We start from the raw sequence: 17,647 nt of genomic DNA, 5'->3' as shown, positions 1-17,647 counted from the left end.
ATACCCTTTGCTATGAGACTCAAAATGGAGCTCAGGTGCATCCTGTTTCAATTTATAATCCTTGAGATGGTTCTACAACTTGATTGGAGTCCACCTGTGGAAATTAAATTGATTGGACATGATTTGGAAAGGTACACACACCTGTCTATATAAGGTCCCATGGTTGACAGTGCATGTCAGAGCAAAAACCAAGCCATGAGGTCAAAAGAATTGTCCGTAGAGCTCCGAGACAGGATTGTGTCGAGGCACAGATCTGGGGAAGGGTACCAACACATTTCTGCAGCATTGAAGGACCCCAAGAACACAGTGACCTCCATCATTCTTAAATGGAAGAAGTTTGGAACCACCAAGACTCTTCCTAGAGCTGGCCGCCCGGCCAAACTGAGCAATAGGGGGAGAAGGGCCTTGGTCAGGGAGGTGACCAAGAACCTGATGGTCACTCTGAAAGAGCTCTAGAGTTCCTCTGTGGAGATGGACAACCATCTTTGCAGCACTCCACCAATCAGGCCTTTATGTTAGAGGGGCCAGACAGAAGCCACTCCTCAGTAAAAGGCCCATGACAGCCCGCTTGGAGTTTTCCAAAAGGCTCCTAAAGGACTCTCGGACCATGAGAAACAAGATTCTCTGGTCTGATGAAACCAAGATTGAACTCTTTGGCCTGAATGCCAAGTGTCGCGTCTGGAGGAAAGCTGGCACCATCCCTATGGTGAAGCTTGGTGGTGGCAGCATCATGCTGTGGGGATTTTTTTCAGTGGCAGGGACTGGGAGACTAGTCAGGATCGAGGGAAAGATGAGCGAAGCAAAGTACAGAGAGATCCTTGATGAAAACCTGCTCCAGAGTGCTCAGGACCTCAGACTGGGGCGAAGAATCACCTTCCAACAGGACAACAACTATAAGCACACAGCCAAGACAACACAGGAGTGGCTTCGGGACAATTTTGTGAATGTCCTTGAGTGGCCCAGCCAGAGCCCGGACCTGAACCCGATTGAACACCTCTGGAGAGACCTGAAAATAGCTGTGCATCGATGCTCCCCATCCAACCTGACAGAGCTTGAGAGGATCTGCAGAGAAGAATGGGAGAAACTCCCCAAATACAGGTGTGTTTTGCTTTGTCATTATCGGGTATTGTGTGTAGATTGATGGTGGGGGGAACAATTTAACACATTTTAGAATAAGGATGTAATGTAACAAAATGTGGAAAAAGTCAAGGGGTCTGAATACTTTGTGAATGCACTGTACATAGGTCTGCAAAATGAACGTCTTTTACAGAATAGACCTATAGGTCTGCAAAATGTAACTCATTTTGAGAATAGGTCAACTAAAGAGGTCTTTTTTTTACTAAGGTCAAAGGTCTGGGAAATATTGCTTTTTTATGTTATGTCCAGGGTGCCTTCCCTCCCTCTTTTGGTAGTTACCATCTTAGATGTTGTTGAAGAGGGTGGGGGTGGGGGGGTACCAGTAGATCAGAGACTCAACCAGTCCCAGGAACCCAGGACAGGTGTCAGTCCTTTCAGGGGAGAAATAATCAGGGACGAACCACAAAAGCCCCCCTGCTTCCATCTTTCATGATCTGCTCCTGTGGAAGCTGATGTGAACCACCAAAGGCCAAAGAGCCCAGTGAGACCCAAAGGAGTTGTCTCCACCCCTCTTGTCCCCTATACCAATCCTATACCGCCCAGTCCCCCTGTATAGAATGAATAGGTTTAACTGGCAGATCTAGCCCCGGAGCCATTGATTCAGGCAGCCATTAACAACTATTAATTTTGCCTCTGGCAATTAATGATAGATTTTTCTGGTCTGAAAAGAGGGATTAAGCAGTTGGAGTTTTTGTAGGCACGCAGGGGTGTAAAGCCGAGTTAAAATGTGACTATTGTCCCCCTACATGGTCTGCCTTGAATCAGCTAACTGGAGTTAAGTCCCTTTTACAAGGAATGAGGTTACTCTATTCAGAAAGGAACAGAAATAGGATGTGTTATAGGAAATGCCATTTACGTTATTCTATATAGTAAACTATAAAGGACAGAACTCTGCTGAATGGAACATTCATCGACACATCAGGTCATTACAGATTACATTTATAGTTTCAGTACATCGAATGCGGAATGGAAACAGTCCCCTTAAATATGCATCTTCGTTTATGATATTCAGTATTTTATTCATAACTGTATTAATTCAAATACTTACAGTATAGCCTTAGTTAAGTACAACTGTCAAAGGTAAAGTTGACAGACATAGTTTTGTCATATCATCTGCTGGCTTAATCATTTATTTTAATTTACATTTAATTTGTTGGTAAATTAATGATGATAATCAAGTGAATTAATTGGTTATTTGGGGGAGCTCTATTGATGTGGTCAATGCCCGCTAGTGGATGTTGATGGCGCCCTCTAGTGGTTTTTAAGATAATATTGATGTTACGTTCAAACCATATCTGGGAAAGAATTGATGACATATCTGTTTTAATAAAAAGATACAAGGCCTTCTATTTTTCATAATTACCTATTTGCAAAAATGTGTTTTAATTCAATTTAATAATGTGATTTTTAAAATGTACCCCGAATTACTATAACTTTATTATAGTTAATTATATAATATTTATTCATTTCACGTGTATTATTTTTGTAATATCTACATAATGAAAACTTCCATCTACTACCTAATTGCAATTTAACCTTGAAGCATATTTAGGCTCAAATTGGGGACGTTTTGCGCGCCTATAATTGCTGTCTCTCTCTCTCCGGGCGGTCTGATTTATTTACTCTCCCGCACAAACATTTCCTGTCTCTGTCAGCTTGAGTCCATAAAGGTCAATTAGGGAGAAGAATGTCCGTGTTGGGTCTGACTTTAAGCTTTTACCTCCACACACCTGGCTTCTAGGAACATAATACCTGGTTAAGTGAGGGCCAGTATGCCTGGAGCGACTTCTTTACTCATGGAAAACGAATTAACAGTCTGTAGTGGCCCATAATGCAGGCCCATAATGCATTAGTCGCTCAGTTTGGGGCTATACCTGCAGTCTTGTGTCCATCACACTATTGTCATCCGAGTATATTAGAATTAGTCAATTTAGATTATATATTTATGTATAGCTATTTGCTGTTTGTTCTTTAATAAATCCACACTTTCTGTTTTGGACACAGCATTTTCTATTTGAAAATTATTGTACACCATTTCTCATCTATAGACCAAAGATTTATTAGAAAAAAATTCAAGCGAATTGCAAATCAAGTAGCTAAAAAATATCAGTCAAAACAAAAATATAGAGACAGTAATCAGTAGAACAGAAAAAACAGCAGTAAAGAAGTACATTTACGTCATTTAGCGGACGCTCTTATCCAGAGCGACTTACAGTAGTGAATTTCATACAATTTCATACATATTTTTTTTTTTCTGTGCTGGCCCCCCGTGGGAATCGAACCCACAACCCTGGTGTTGCAAACACCATGCTCTACCAACTGAGCTACAGGGAAGGCCTATATCCTGGGTTCAGTATAGAAAGCAAGGCCTATATCCTGGGTTCAGTATAGAAGGCTAGGTCTATATCCTGGGTTCAGTACAGAAGGCTAGGTCTATATCCTGGGTTCAGAGTAGGAGGCTAGGCCTATATCCTGGGTTCAGAGTAGAAGGCTAGGTCTATATCCTGGGTTCAGTATAGAAGGCTAGGCCTATATCCTGGGTTCAGAGTAGAAGGCTAGGTCTATATCCTGGGTTCAGAGTAAGAGGCTAGGTCTATAACCTGGGTTCAGTATAGAAGGCTAGGTCTATATCCTGGGTTCAGTATAGAAGGCTAGGCCTATATCCTGGGTTCAGAGTAGGAGGCTAGGCCTATATCCTGGGTTCACTATAGAAGGCTAGGCCTATATCCTGGGTTCAGAGTAGGAGGCTAGGTCTATATCCTCGGTTCAGAGTAGGAGGCTAGGCCTATATCCTGGGTTCAGAGTAGAAGGCTAGGTCTATATCCTGGGTTCAGAGTAGGAGGCTAGGCCTATATCCTGGGTTCAGAGTAGAAGGCTAGGTCTATATCCTGGGTCCAGAGTAGGAGGCTAGGTCTATATCCTGGGTTCAGTATAGAAGGCTAGGCCTATATCCTGGGTTCAGAGTAGGAGGCTAGGTCTATATCCTGGGTTCAGTACAGAAGGCTAGGCCTATATCCTGGGTTCAGAGTAGGAGGCTAGGTCTATATCCTGGGTTCAGTACAGAAGGCTAGGCCTATATCCTGGGTTCAGAGTAGGAGGCTAGGTCTATATCCTGGGTTCAGAGTAGGAGGCTAGGTCTATATCCTGGGTTCAGTACAGAAGGCTAGGTCTATATCCTGGGTTCAGAGTAGAAGGCTAGGTCTATATCCTGGGTTCAGTACAGAAGGCTAGGCCTATATCCTGGGTTCAGAGTAGGAGGCTAGGTATATATCCTGGGTTCAGAGTAGAAGGCTAGGCCTATATCCTGGGTTCAGTATAGAAGGCTAGGTCTATATCCTGGGTTCAGAGTAGAAGGCTAGGCCTATATCCTGGGTCCAGAGTAGGAGGCTAGGTCTATATCCTGGGTCCAGAGTAGGAGGCTAGGCCTATATCCTGGGTTCAGAGTAGAAGGCTAGGTCTATATCCTGGGTTCAGAGTAGAAGGCTAGGTCTATATCCTGGGTTCAGAGTAGGAGGCTAGGTCTATATCCTGGGTTCAGAGTAGGAGGCTAGGTCTATATCCTGGGTTCAGAGTAGGAGGCTAGGTCTATATCCTGGGTTCAGAGTAGAAGGCTAGGTCTATATCCTGGGTTCAGTACATGGATAAATGCACCACATAAACTGAAAAGAAACCCAATAAAAAGTCTGTGTGAAAAGGGAAAGGATGAGAAAAACTAAATCACATAAGAGATGTTGTGAAAGAGGAATATAAAATGCATTACAAAAATGACATGGCTAAATCTCTTCAATGAATCATAGCCTAGTTGATAGCTGATTGACGATCTGAAGCAACAGGCCACACAGTGGTAAAATATAGACACGTTTCTCTTGTTTGACAATAATTCAAGAATCATCGTGAATGTGTGTGATGGCCTCAAGGCATTTAGTAATATAACTTTAAATAAAAAATACACCCATGACTCGTCATTGTCCACGGAAATCAACTCATCCTCCTCCTTGCTCGATATTTCACCGTGCACGTGGCTCTCCGGTACACCGGCAATGTCCCAGTGGGCCTTCCTCCACCACGTTCTCCTGTTCTGGAACCAGACTTTGACCTGTGTCTGGGTCAGTCTCAGCGCTGAGGCCAGAAGCATCTTCTCCGTCTCGGTCATTTACCGCTGCTTACTGAACACCTCTTCTAGTTTGGTCAGCTGCGGGTTCTCCTGCCAGATCTCTGCACGGAGGTTCCCGTGGATAGACAGCCCGGTTGCCCTGCAGAGAGAAAACAAACACTCATTTCCAAACAATATTCTTCCTTACACATTATCCAATATGGGCTGCATTATCACAATGACACCTATTCCATTTTCCATTTGTAATTAAGAGGAGTCAGATCATCAGTTTTACAAGACAATGCAATGCGAGACGTATAATGTAGGCTAATATCCCTTGGGCCAAAACAATCAAAGTCGGAAACATTGAGGACATAAATTGATCTCACCGTTATACAGACCTTGATTATAACCGCTGGTTGCTGGTTGTAAACTGGGGGAAGTGAATTTGTGTCTCCAAGATTCGACCAAGTCAGCATCGCCGGATGGTGCCTTGCGCCTCCGCCTGGTTGCTGGCTGTTCATGACTTGTTGTGCGGCTGCTTCCCGGGAAGGACGCACGGAAAGGATAACTTCAACACTGAAGGAGCACGCTTTATTTGTCTTTGTCGTTAATAGAACCTTGTTTGGCAACCATGAGGAGATGTCCGTTGCTCCACCGTAAAAAGGAAAATATGATTAAAGGAGAAAGAAGATGTCCCGTTGAGGGAACTCGCGCTCAGGCTTCCTCTCGTCACGGTGTGGCTCAATGTGGCTCCTTCTCCAGGCGGGAGGCGAGGACTTTATACCCCGCCTCAACAGATAGATCATAGGGCCTGAAAGGTGTTGTCCCATCGAGTCAGAAACTACTTTGAAGAGATTAGTGTAAAGCTGTCGTGATGGGGCGGGATTCTGGTCGACCGTGAGCCGATGGATCAATTATGACCTGACAGACTTCAGACGGGGGCTTTACATGCGGGGCTGAAGTGACAAATCACCACAAAGGTAATCATGAAGTGTTGTCATGTGTTGCTGCCATGCTATGTTGTTGTCTTAGGTCTTTCTTTATGTAATGTTGTGGTGTCTCTCTTGTCCTGATGTGTGTTTTGTCCTATAATTATTGTTTTTTAATCCCAGCCCCATCCCCACAGGAGGCCTTTTGGTAGGCCGTCATTGTAAATCAGAATTTGTTCTTAACTGACTTGCCTAGTTAAATAAAGGTAAAATAAAAAATAAATAGTCATGAAGCAGAAATAGGCATAGCTTCTGCTGTCTTGAGCAGACTTTAACCAGTTATGCCCGATTTTATAAATGTATGTCTTATGCTAAATTACAGACACAGTATATTGTAGACTTCTTGGTAGTGGTACAGGTATCTGTTTTTGCATTTCTAGTGGATTCAAAATCGGGCTTGTCTATTACCAGTGAGACAATGCAGAGTTGACTTCAAAAATGTGTGTGAAAGTCCTCTGTTTCCAGGATCAGTCAGATTAAAGTCACACCTGGAATGACAGGCCAGTTACATTCATTTACACTCTCAAATCAAAGTACCATCAGTTAACTATCCCTAATATGCATTTCAAGAGTAGATATCAACTGCAACAAGTGCTGTAGCATTTTTCAATTATAGTGAGGGATGTCAACATAACAAAGCTTAGGTACAACGGTCTTCTGTCAGACAGAACTTCAAACAGATCAAATAGATGTTAAGTATTGAAAATACAATACAGATGTGTTAATCATATTATGTACAATGAAGACCTTTATAAATGAGAAAAAAGACAATGCATGCTTTTCCCATGTTTTTGAGTCATAACTTCATATACATACTGAATATTGTACAAATACATTTACGGTACCATTGACTTGTCGAGTCATTCAAAAATACATTACAGCAGTATGGTATATGGTCAAACTGTTGTAAACAGACCTTCATTTACCCCAAAATACCTTCATAATGTCTAGTCGGTCTCTGATAACCTTCTAAAGCACGGCTGTAAGCCTTAAGTGTTTCACCATCACCAACAAACTCAAAACAGCACCCTGACATTCAATTCACTACCAGTTGAACACATGCCGGATGAGAATACAGCGCTACAGATCATGGATATGGCATGCCAATCCGGTGCATTACAATGTCAGAAAGAAATCCCTTTCATAGTAAACTAACTCTGATGATAATATATTAAGCCAGACAGTATAGCAGACTTCAGGACAGAGGAAGGATTCCTGAAAAGTGCAAATGGTCCATCGGGATCAAACCCAGCAGCAAACCATCCCTACATCCCACTGTTGGCTGGCCTCTGAAGCTAAGCAGTGTTGGTCCAGCCCAGATGCTGCTGGAATTGGTGTTGGACGTCCAGTAGAAGGTACTCTTTCCTCTGGTCTAAAAAAATATCCCAATGCCCCAGGGCAGTGATTGGGGACATTGCCCTGTGTCGGGTGCTGTCTTTCAGATGGGACGTTAAACGGGTGTCCTGACTCTCTGTGGTCACTAAATATCCCATGGCACTTATCGTAAGAGTAGGGGTGTTAACCCCGGTGTCCTGGCTAAATTCCCAATCTGGCCCTCATACCATCACGGTCACCTAATCCCCCCCAGCTTACTATTGGCTCATTCATCCCCCCTCCTCTCTCCTGTAACTATTCCCCAGGTCATTGCTGTAAATGAGAATGTGTTCTCAGTCAACTTACCAAGTAAAATAAGGGTAAACATAAATAAATAAACAAACAAACAGATAAAGGCTATTGCTTATTATTTCAGTACACCTTTCCTTTCATGTATCGTAAATATTGGCAAAGTGTCTGTAGTTCAAAGCCCCTGAAGTTAGGCCTGCATGAGATCCAGTCACTCACAGATCAAATCACTCACAGATCCAATCACTCACAGATCCAGTCCCTCACAGATCCAGTCCCTCACAGATCCAGTCCCTCACAGATCCAATCACTCACAGTTCTGAATGAAAGTTAGACATACAGTTCTAAAGGATGACATCATATAGCTAGTTCAATATAAATACATTCCATCTCTCCAATGAGGGAAGGCGTTGCTGGGGTCAAAGGCCAAAGCCTCTTCTCTGGGTTGGCCAGAAGATGGCACCCATGTCTTCTGATGCGGTTGTTTGAGAAAAAAATTAAATAACAATCTACATTTTATTTTTTATCCATGTCTTCCAGACACATCAAGTAGGGGAAACATCACCCCTCTGTAGCACCAGGGTCATATTCATTAGGGCACACAAAAAAACAAGTGTTTCTCATTGGAGAAGCTCAGGTAGTCCCTCCCTGTTTTAGTCGGTTTTATTCCGTTTGGTGGATAATGAACATAACCCAGATGAGAGGCAGCATGGGTCTATCATTGGGGTCCTCTTAGTTCAGCAGACACCAGGGAGTCTTGTCCGTGTCACACTCCAGTTTTATGTTGAGGACAGTGACAGGGGCTCCACTAATAGTCAGCTCCTGTCTCGACTCCACCTTGTACTGCAAGTTAGTCAGCCCGCCCTCAGGGTCAACCTTGAATTGTTCCTTCCAAAAACGAGGAGAGAAAACCATAATATCAGTAGTGTGATTGGAAATACAACCAAAGAGATCAATCCAGTATCTGTCTATCTCAGAATGCAACACAAAACAATACAACACGTTAATCAAATCAAATCAAATGTATTTATATAGCCCTTTGTACATCAGCTGATATCTCAAAGTGCTGTACAGAAACCCAGCCTAAAACCCCAAACAGCAAGCAATGCATGTGAAAGAAGCACGGTTGCTAGGAAAAACTCCCTAGGAAAAACTCCCTAGAAAGGCCAAAAACCTAGGAAGAAACCTAGAGAGGAACCAGGCTATGAGGGGTGGCCAGTCCTCTTCTGGCTGTGCCGGGTGGATATTATAACAGAACATGGTCAAGATGTTAAAATGTTCATAAATGACCAACATGGCCAAATAATAATAATCCTGAAGTGCAACGGCATGTCCAACTGTTAGTACGTGTCCAGTGAATGCATCTCTACCTGTTTCTGTGCAGCCACTCTCTTCTGGTCTCTCTTCCTCCAGGCAGGGTCATGGATGTGACGAAAGGTTTTATACCCTGTTTTTATCCCACTGGGCCTGAAGAGCTGACAAACAGAAAATGACAGATTTATTATATTATTCATAGTATTTAGACGTGGCGACAGCTTTTGTTTTGCTGGTCTACACGCAAACGTGCTCTTCAGTTTTCCTAATATGTAGGTAGATGTGTCAGATACTGATGCTTATCAGCTTGTCATTCTTTTGGAGTAATTTAAGGGATTAGCCAGCTATCTCTGTCTCTTTGTGACACGTAAAGGACAGTCCTGGTTTACCTGTAATCCAGCAGTTCTTAGTCTCCTGTAGAATTCATCGTCTTCTCTCCCCCATCCCCAGAAACGGTTGGACATGCCGTTGCACTTCAGGAACACAGAACATGACACAGCTAAAAACACCACACCAGCACCCTGTACAATCGTACAATTATTATTATCTATCCTGACACCTAGTCACTTTACCCTGCCTTCATGTACATATCTACCTCAAATACCTTATTATCTATCCTGATGACTAGTCACTTTACCCTGCCTTCATGTACATATCTACCTCAAATACCTTATTATCTATCCTGATGCCTAGTCACTTTACCCTGCCTTCATGTACATATCTACCTCAAATACCTTATTATCTATCCTGATGCCTAGTCACTTTACCCTGCCTTCATGTACATATATATCTACCTCAAATACCTTGTAGCTCTGCACATTGATCTGGTACTGGTACTTCCTGTATATAGCTCCACATTGATCTGGTACGGGTACTTCCTGTATATAGCTCCACATTGATCTGGTACTGGTACTTCTTGTATATAACTCCACATTGATCTGGTACTGGTACTTCCTGTATGTAGCTCCACATTGATCTGGTACTTCCTGTATATAGCTCCACATTGATCTGGTACTGGTACTTCTTGTATATAACTCCACATTGATCTGGTACTGGTACTTCCTGTATATAGCTCCACATTGATCTGGTACTGGTACTTCTTGTATATAACTCCACATTGATCTGGTACTGGTACTTCCTGTATGTAGCTCCACATTGATCTGGTACTTCCTGTATATAACTCCACATTGAGCTGGTACTGGTACTTCCTGTATATAACTCCACATTGATCTGGTACTGGTACTTCCTGTATATAACTCCACATTGATCTGGTACTTCCTGTATATAACTCCACATTGATCTGGTACTTCCTGTATATAACTCCACATTGATCTAGTACTGGTACTTCCTGTATATAACTCCACATTGATCTGGTACTGGTACTTCCTGTATATAACTCCACATTGATCTGGTACTTCCTATATATAGCTCCATTCTTGTGTATTGTATTTTATTTCTCATGTGTTACTATTTTAAACTCTGCATTGTTGGGAGGGGCTTGTAAGCAAGCTTTTCACTGTAAAGTCTACACCAGTTGTATTTGGTGCATGTGATGAATAAAATGTGATTAGAATATGTGTAAATAATGAATTTAATGTATTGAAGCTCTGAAGTGCTATCTATTATTATTGATAATGAATGATTATCTTAACAATAGGCAAACCTACCATGTGATAATGACTGATTAACAATAGGCTAACCTACCATGTGATAATGTTGTTTGGTGAGCAGCAGGATTCCTCCCACGTATGTCTTGTAGTGATACAGGGGGTGCAGCTCTGGTGAGGCCACGTGGAAAGGGCCCTCCTCTGGGAAACCATAGTCCAGAGCTTCATTCAGAGGTAACAAGTCCACATCATGCATGGCGATGTAATCAGTGTCGTTACCACTCTCCGTGTAACCAACATTAATAAGAGAGGCTCTGTTGAACCTGTGGTGAGATATGGGTAGAACTCATTATTTACTGCCAGGAGGAGTCAATATTTCATTGGTAAGGTGCAAATCAACGAGGCACACATCCAGACTATAGTTCCCCTGTGCCAATCAGAATTCATCAATAACCACTGGACTAAAATAGAATAGAACAGAATATATTGTGGCTTTCAGATTAGACAATAACAGCACTTCTGTTGTAGGTCTAATGACTAACAAGGCAACATAACGTCTTCCATCACTTACCGATAGTGATCCATCTGGTTAATTACGAAGATCTTATGCAGTATTTTCTTGTTGTTCAAGAAGGTGTGCATGAAGGGGACAAACACCAACAGCTCCTCAAACCTCTCCCTGAAAGGTATCAGGAGGGCCAGCTTGTGAGGACCCCAGGAAGGGTCCTCCACAGCGGATGCCTGTCTCTCCAGCGGACAAGGCTGATGGGGGATGCGTCCGTCATCCACTACAACCCGGCTCATGTCTCCTGTACAGCTGAGTTGGAGCCATAGGAGGGAGACGAGTACCAGCACCATACACAGACCAAATAGTTTGTAGACTGTGCATTTCCCAGACCAGAATCTGAAAGTAGAAGTAATAGCCAGTCTCATTCAGCAATGTAGTGCAGTCAGTCAGTGGTATGTTACACACCTGAACCACAAACTGACCAAGTGAGAGGTTTAGTAGCATTAACTCAGCTAGGCATAAGTATTGTACACTACACGCTTGCACAACCAAACCCATACACACTGTATGCAATGGCTACGTCTAGATGGTAAGAAATGGCTGGTTTAAAATACTATCACGCAATTTTACCAGAAATCAAACTAAAAATCCATCCACCAACATTATTTCACCCAACAAAATCTGAGAGCAACACTTCTATTGTCATCAACTACTCACTGATAACGCTCTTCTTCTATTGTCATCAACTACTCACTGATAACGCTCTTCTTCTATTGTCATCAACTACTCACTGATAACGCTCTTCTTCTATTATCATCAACTACTCACTGATAACGCTCTTCTTCTATTGTCATCAACTACTCACTGATAACGCTCTTCTTCTATTATCATCAACTACTCACTGATAACGCTCTTCTTCTATTGTCATCAACTACTCACTGATAACGCTCTTCTTCTATTATCATCAACTACTCACTGATAACGCTCTTCTTCTATTATCATCAACTACTCACTGATAACGCTCTTTTATTGTCATCAACTACTCACTGATAACGCTCTTCTTCTATTGCTAATGTCGGTTCACTCATCTAGACTAATCCTAGGATAGGATCATTGCGAACATCAGGGCTACCGTTGTTTTACCTTCTGTCTTCTTTGAAATAGAGGACTGGTTTCCTTCTTGATGAATACATCATTTTCGAGGTTGCAAATGACAACAGCTTTAAGATTTCACAGAAAAATCCAGTTATGCTATTCCCCAGATTTTACAGTAGCTCCTCATGAAACAGAGAATGTCGTCTTGATTCTATAACCGAACTTCTCCATTATTCCTGGCTCTCTCCTTTTTCAGTCGGATTATTTTGATGTCCAACTGATGTTGTCATATTCTTCCTCGAAATATCACATTACGTCTTTGGTTACTGAACGGGAAATGCCGTGCCAATGTTCTTATTACATTGGCAAAGCTTTGGCTTGACGCTGGCTAATAACAGAGCAACATTGCTGCTCACTGCTAGCTACCTAGCATGGGGTATAATCATTAGTCCAAACAGTTGCAGAACGTTTAGCAACTAAAACGAGAGTTTCTATTGGACAAATTAAGGTTGATCCCGCCTCGTTTCATTCTGTTTAAGAAACGTTTTGCAACAGAATAGACGTAATGACGAAGCCCCGGGTGTACACGTTGCAACATAGCAGAGCAAGGAAATGTTGTTCCTATCCATGTCCTACTGCACAATGAGACCAAAGATTGTTCTGTTGTGAGACACGTGGATTTCAGAGGGAAAAAGTCTAGCAACAAACTATACAAATATAATTCGTTTCAATAATTAACTGTGTTTCACACACTACCATACGAAAGTTACATTGAAATAATTCGTCGTTAATTCGCTAAAGAGCTTCTACTCAAGAAAATATCAACACCTGAATTTATAAGGTCCGCCTACGATATTGCTCCGGGGTAAACACGTTATAAAGACTGAACGTTCCTATGCATTTGCGGAACTAGAGAACGCATTTTTGTTGGGCAAAGTGTTGGTGGAAAACAGTCATTCAAGATGGCTAGCCATTGGTGACAACTTTATTTTTTAGTGCAATTTAATCAAGTTCACATTTACATAATCTAAAATTAAAATCCCCCCACCCAAAACAAACCAGTACCAATTCATTCAAATCATACTCGAAATTTCTGATACTGTATCTAACCATATCAATGCAACAAAAACACACCAATGATGAACTAATTCAATAAGGAACAGTTTGGGGAATTATTAAGGAGAAACAAAAAAAACAGATTAATTGAACAAAAATATTTTTTGCAAAAAAAGATCCAGTGTAGTTCAAATTGTTTTGTGAGTGACAAGAAGCAAGGACTGCTTTCTGGCTAAGTACTTTTCAAGTGTACAATTGATGTTTACACACAAATCAACTCCATGTACATGATGAGAACTGGAGCAAACCTGTTAACCTGGACAGCAATTCTTTATTTAATCAAATTGAATTAAATCAGTGTCTTCAAAACTCTACCTGAGTATTTGCAGAAAGGAAATGGACAAACCCGAACCTCTCTAGGTTCACTTAGATATGCAGTACAGATGAAAAAACAACCAATGTTCACTTGACCTCCATCAAGCCAGTAGATTGTGATAAGGGAACATCTTAGTGTATTCAGCAAGTTAGGGGAAAAACTGAACTGCTTTCGTACTTCAGCAAATGCATAGCTAGTATGTCAAAGTTTCCGGTGAAACTACCATATTAACATCAGACACTCTAGCACCAACCTTTAACCAAAATTTCATGTTTCTTATCTCACTTTCCTGCTTTACAAATAAAACACAGACAGAGCCCATATTCAGAAAGTGTCTCTGAGTACAAGTGCTGATCTAGGATCGGTTTCTCCTTTTAAATCAAAATGAATAACAAGGGGCAGCAGATACTAGATCAGCACATCTACTCCGAGGTGCTTTGTGAAAACGGATATTGGTTAACAAGACAGGAGAAGGTTCCCAATTTTCAAGATCTTCAATTTAAAATTCTGCACATTCTGGATGTCTTTCTGTTTCTAAACACACAGACCACGACCAACAACTAAATACATCAGGGGTTGAAACGTACATTCAATTGAAGCTAAATAAAAAAGTAAAGATTAGTATGCACACACGACCAAAAATAAGTTTCATAAATCAAGTCACCATTTCTGTTGTATGGCTCTAAACCAAAATAGGTGCTCTCTCTCAGCCAGTAACAAAACCCCCATTACAATGCATGTAGAGTGAGAACAATGTCTAATCAGTTTGAAAACACACCTGTTATGCTGAGAGAAGAGATGGGGCCTGTAATATGACTGACAGGTATTCTAGTCACAAACAATGCTACAGAAATATCTTATGGGTTGTCGGGGGAAAGGGGTTTATGAGGTAAAAAAAAATACAGAAGTGGTTTTAACAATGTTTGATATTATCAGTCCAATGTTTGATATCATCAACAGTACAAAACCATGTTTGATATCATCAATAGTACAAAACCATGTTTGACATCATCAATAGTACAAAATCGTGTTTGATATCGATAGTACAATATCATTTTTTCCCCAGCCAAATGTAAAACATATAGCATACAGTAGAGGATCATAAATAAAAACCAATTGCAAACAGTATTCTTACAGAAACAGATGGGAATATCAAAGTCACAAAAGGGTCTTAAAAATCCAAAAGCAGAGCCCTCTCAAAATAGAAAGTAACTGGGTTTTTACTGATAGAACGGTAACCTCACCAATCTGTACACATACTTCTGGGAGATATCACACATTCTCACTGATGTTTAAGTACTGCAATCAGACCAGGGTTGTGTTCAATACACATATCAATTCAGGAAGTTCATTCAAATTGAATTGATTCATGAAAAATGCCTCAGAAAACAATGGGGGAATTTTCAATTCAAGAATAGTGTTTAAGTTAACTTCCTGAATTTACTGATTTGATCCCCAACCCGGACTCAGAAACAACAATATGAGAGTGCAGGTTTACACTAATTTCTTCGCCTCAAAGAAACTTTTGAGGTGTCTCATCTGCCAGAAGCCAATGGCCACAAGGATCAATGTCTGAACGATGGACCACCACAGAACCCTCTGGTTGGTGCTCTCGCTGGTCTGCCTGAAGCGCTCCTCACGGTACTGAAAGAGACATCGCAAAGCCTTTATAAAATATAAATAGTAGCACACAAGCCAAAGCAATGAATTTCCTGAATCTATTCACTAGTAGATCTGACAGGATTGGATAGGTGGAAGCAATATGGTGATATTTCAACCTAGCCATTCAGAAGACTATAGTAAGCTGTTACTCACATGCTTATATCTATCCAATCCAAAATAGGATTGGATAGGTGGAAGCAATATGGTGATATTTCAACCTAGCCATTCAGAAGACTATAGTAAGCGGTTAATCACATGCTTATATCTATCCAATCCCCTCAGATCTACAGGAGTGGCTAGAGTATGGGGGCTTGAGGTCGATTTGCAATTTAGCAAATGTCTTAAGTCTGCCTTGAACAGACATTTCATTATATTTGAAGGAGAAAACATCACACCAAATGGCGGTCTGCTGATCATCTCGCGTTCATTCCGCTTGGTGTGTTTTAGGGACCACCCGCCAGTACGTGTCTGACTGACATTCTTTTAGCATTTTTTTTCTACATCTAGAATTGATTAGCAAATTACAGCTGGCACTCTGTTCAGAGGTGCTAACTAGTCTCGGCCGGCAAACACTACCGGCGTGTCCAGCAGGACAGCTGATGTACTCACCCTCTGATAGTTCTGCTCCTTCTGGATCTGGTCCACCTGCTCCACCAGCTGTCTCACTCTCAGCTGCAGCTCTGTCAGCTTGTCTTTGGCTGCAATCTCTGCATAGTTATTGGTGTGCTCTCCCACTTGGATGTCCAGGTGAACTCTCTGAGGGGAAAAAAGGGTGGTTCACAGCAATTGAGAGGAGAATCAATGTGGCTATTTACTTTTTTACCCTCTACTCTTACACCCCCCTGCATCCTACCATTAACTGTTGTTATTGACCCACAGTTCATATGCATATTGTGGGTGCAATAGCTTTTTCCCCCACATTTGTCACACTAATGTACTTACAAGCATTCCTCCAGCGAAGAGGGCAAACTTGGAAGAGTTGGAGTGAAGGCAGATCCGATGTTCTCCTGGGGTGTGAGAGGTGAAGGTGAATCTTCCCTCGGAGCCGTACTGACGAGACAGGATCACCTAGAGTCCAGACAGGAAACACACAGAAAGCTAAACTTTTTCAGTATCATCACTATTCAATTCAATGCAGCTTGGGTCATGATTGTTCTCACAAGTCTCTCTCTCACAGAATACCATATGAAGTGAATGACACTAGTTGCAAAGTGTAGCATCCTACCTTCTCATCAGGGTCTTTCACCTCAACAAACATCCCCAGACCCTGTGTGGCAGGTAGGTACTCTTCTTTCTGCTTGTCGTACAAGTGTGTACGATAGTTTCCTAAAAAGAGAAAATACAATTGTTTACACATGCCAGCCAATGCTTGCTTCTACCGGTCCTATCCTTACAAGTGCCTAGTTAGGGGGTCAACTGTTAGGGCCAGGGGTTGTTTCTGGGCAAGACCTACAGTATGTTAAACAGTATATGGATGGTACGATATGGAAGCATTAGACTATTTATTTATTTATTAAAGTATCAAAAGCATGCGTAACGGATTTCCAATATTACAGTTCTAGCTAGGTGAGGACATCAATGACAGGTCTGCTTGTTTTTGATTTTAGGTATTACTGTATTGTTGTAGCTAGAAACATACGATTTTCGCTGAACATGCGATAACTTCTACAAATGTGTACGCAACCAATAAACTTTATTTGTATAGCTAACGTTAGCTAGCTGGTTAGCCTGCTCATGAACATGAGTAGCTAGCTATCCAAGTCTGCCAACTGAAAAGTAAGTTCACAGCCCCCTCTACAGACAAGTTTAATGCTGGCTGTCTAGATAACTAGCTAACTAACTAGATTGCTGGCTAAATGTTAGCTAACTCGAATTCGGAAGCTGGTTTGGCGAATTAGCAAACTAGCTCGCTAGCTGTTAGCTGACTTCCCAAGGCTAAATAGCATAGCAATCCCAATGGCCACAAGACACTTACCGATGATCATCGTTTCATCCGGAATTTCCTCTATGAAGCATTTCTTCTCAGTCTCCCCGATGTGAAAGTACAGCGAGGAAACAAATGTGTAATAAACGTTCAAAAGCAAAACTGAAAACGCACAAGACCGCATTTTGACTGCCACCATCTTCCAGCCGGTTATAGAGGACGGATGTTGTGATTCGAGTCTGCGCAGACACCAATGCCAC

The 17,647-nt window shown here is 41.7% G+C and overlaps 2 protein-coding genes across 3 annotated transcripts; both read right to left on the bottom strand.

Moving 5' to 3' along the window:
* Nucleotides 1-7,947: 7,947 nt before the first annotated feature.
* On the bottom strand, nucleotides 7,948-13,264 carry LOC115205710 (beta-1,4-galactosyltransferase 7). 2 transcript variants are annotated; one of them, XM_029771972.1, is made up of 6 exons: nucleotides 12,418-13,264; nucleotides 11,338-11,670; nucleotides 10,864-11,089; nucleotides 9,549-9,632; nucleotides 9,216-9,320; nucleotides 7,948-8,736 (listed from the first exon to the last, which is right to left on the bottom strand). In XM_029771972.1, the coding sequence occupies exons 1-6, from the start codon at nucleotides 12,468-12,470 to the stop codon at nucleotides 8,578-8,580; spliced, it is 960 nt and encodes a 319-aa protein (XP_029627832.1). In that variant the 5' UTR covers nucleotides 12,471-13,264; the 3' UTR covers nucleotides 7,948-8,577. The 2 variants fall into 2 exon arrangements, with proteins under 2 accessions (XP_029627832.1, XP_029627833.1); XM_029771973.1 differs by having other exon boundaries at nucleotides 7,948-8,733; nucleotides 12,418-13,237.
* Nucleotides 13,265-13,336: 72 nt separating this feature from the next.
* On the bottom strand, nucleotides 13,337-17,621 carry LOC115205711 (transmembrane emp24 domain-containing protein 9-like). The gene is made up of 5 exons (XM_029771974.1): nucleotides 17,439-17,621; nucleotides 16,689-16,789; nucleotides 16,406-16,531; nucleotides 16,073-16,219; nucleotides 13,337-15,445 (listed from the first exon to the last, which is right to left on the bottom strand). The coding sequence occupies exons 1-5, from the start codon at nucleotides 17,584-17,586 to the stop codon at nucleotides 15,296-15,298; spliced, it is 672 nt and encodes a 223-aa protein (XP_029627834.1). The 5' UTR covers nucleotides 17,587-17,621; the 3' UTR covers nucleotides 13,337-15,295.
* Nucleotides 17,622-17,647: the final 26 nt, after the last annotated feature.

Source organism: Salmo trutta, chromosome 13 (genome assembly GCF_901001165.1).
Source record: "Salmo trutta chromosome 13, fSalTru1.1, whole genome shotgun sequence".
In the NCBI taxonomy this organism is placed as follows: domain Eukaryota; kingdom Metazoa; phylum Chordata; class Actinopteri; order Salmoniformes; family Salmonidae; genus Salmo; species Salmo trutta.
Note: the sequence above shows the minus strand (reverse complement) of the source record. Positions and strands in the feature narration are given on the sequence as shown.

Coding starts and splice junctions, on each gene's coding strand:
- LOC115205711 (XM_029771974.1), bottom strand. CDS start 17,586: ATGGTGGCAGTCAAAATGCGGTCTTGTGCGTTTTCAGTTTTGCTTTTG. Junction 16,532..16,688: donor TGAAAGACCCTGATGAGAAG/GTAGGATGCTAC, acceptor TCTGGACTCTAG/GTGATCCTGTCTCGTCAGTA. Junction 15,446..16,072: donor AGGAGCAGAACTATCAGAGG/GTGAGTACATCA, acceptor TGTCTCTTTCAG/TACCGTGAGGAGCGCTTCAG.
- LOC115205710 (XM_029771972.1), bottom strand. CDS start 12,470: ATGATGTATTCATCAAGAAGGAAACCAGTCCTCTATTTCAAAGAAGAC. Junction 11,671..12,417: donor TATTTCAAAGAAGACAGAAG/GTAAAACAACGG, acceptor TTCTACTTTCAG/ATTCTGGTCTGGGAAATGCA. Junction 9,633..10,863: donor CCAAACAACATTATCACATG/GTAGGTTAGCCT, acceptor GTGTTCCTGAAG/TGCAACGGCATGTCCAACCG.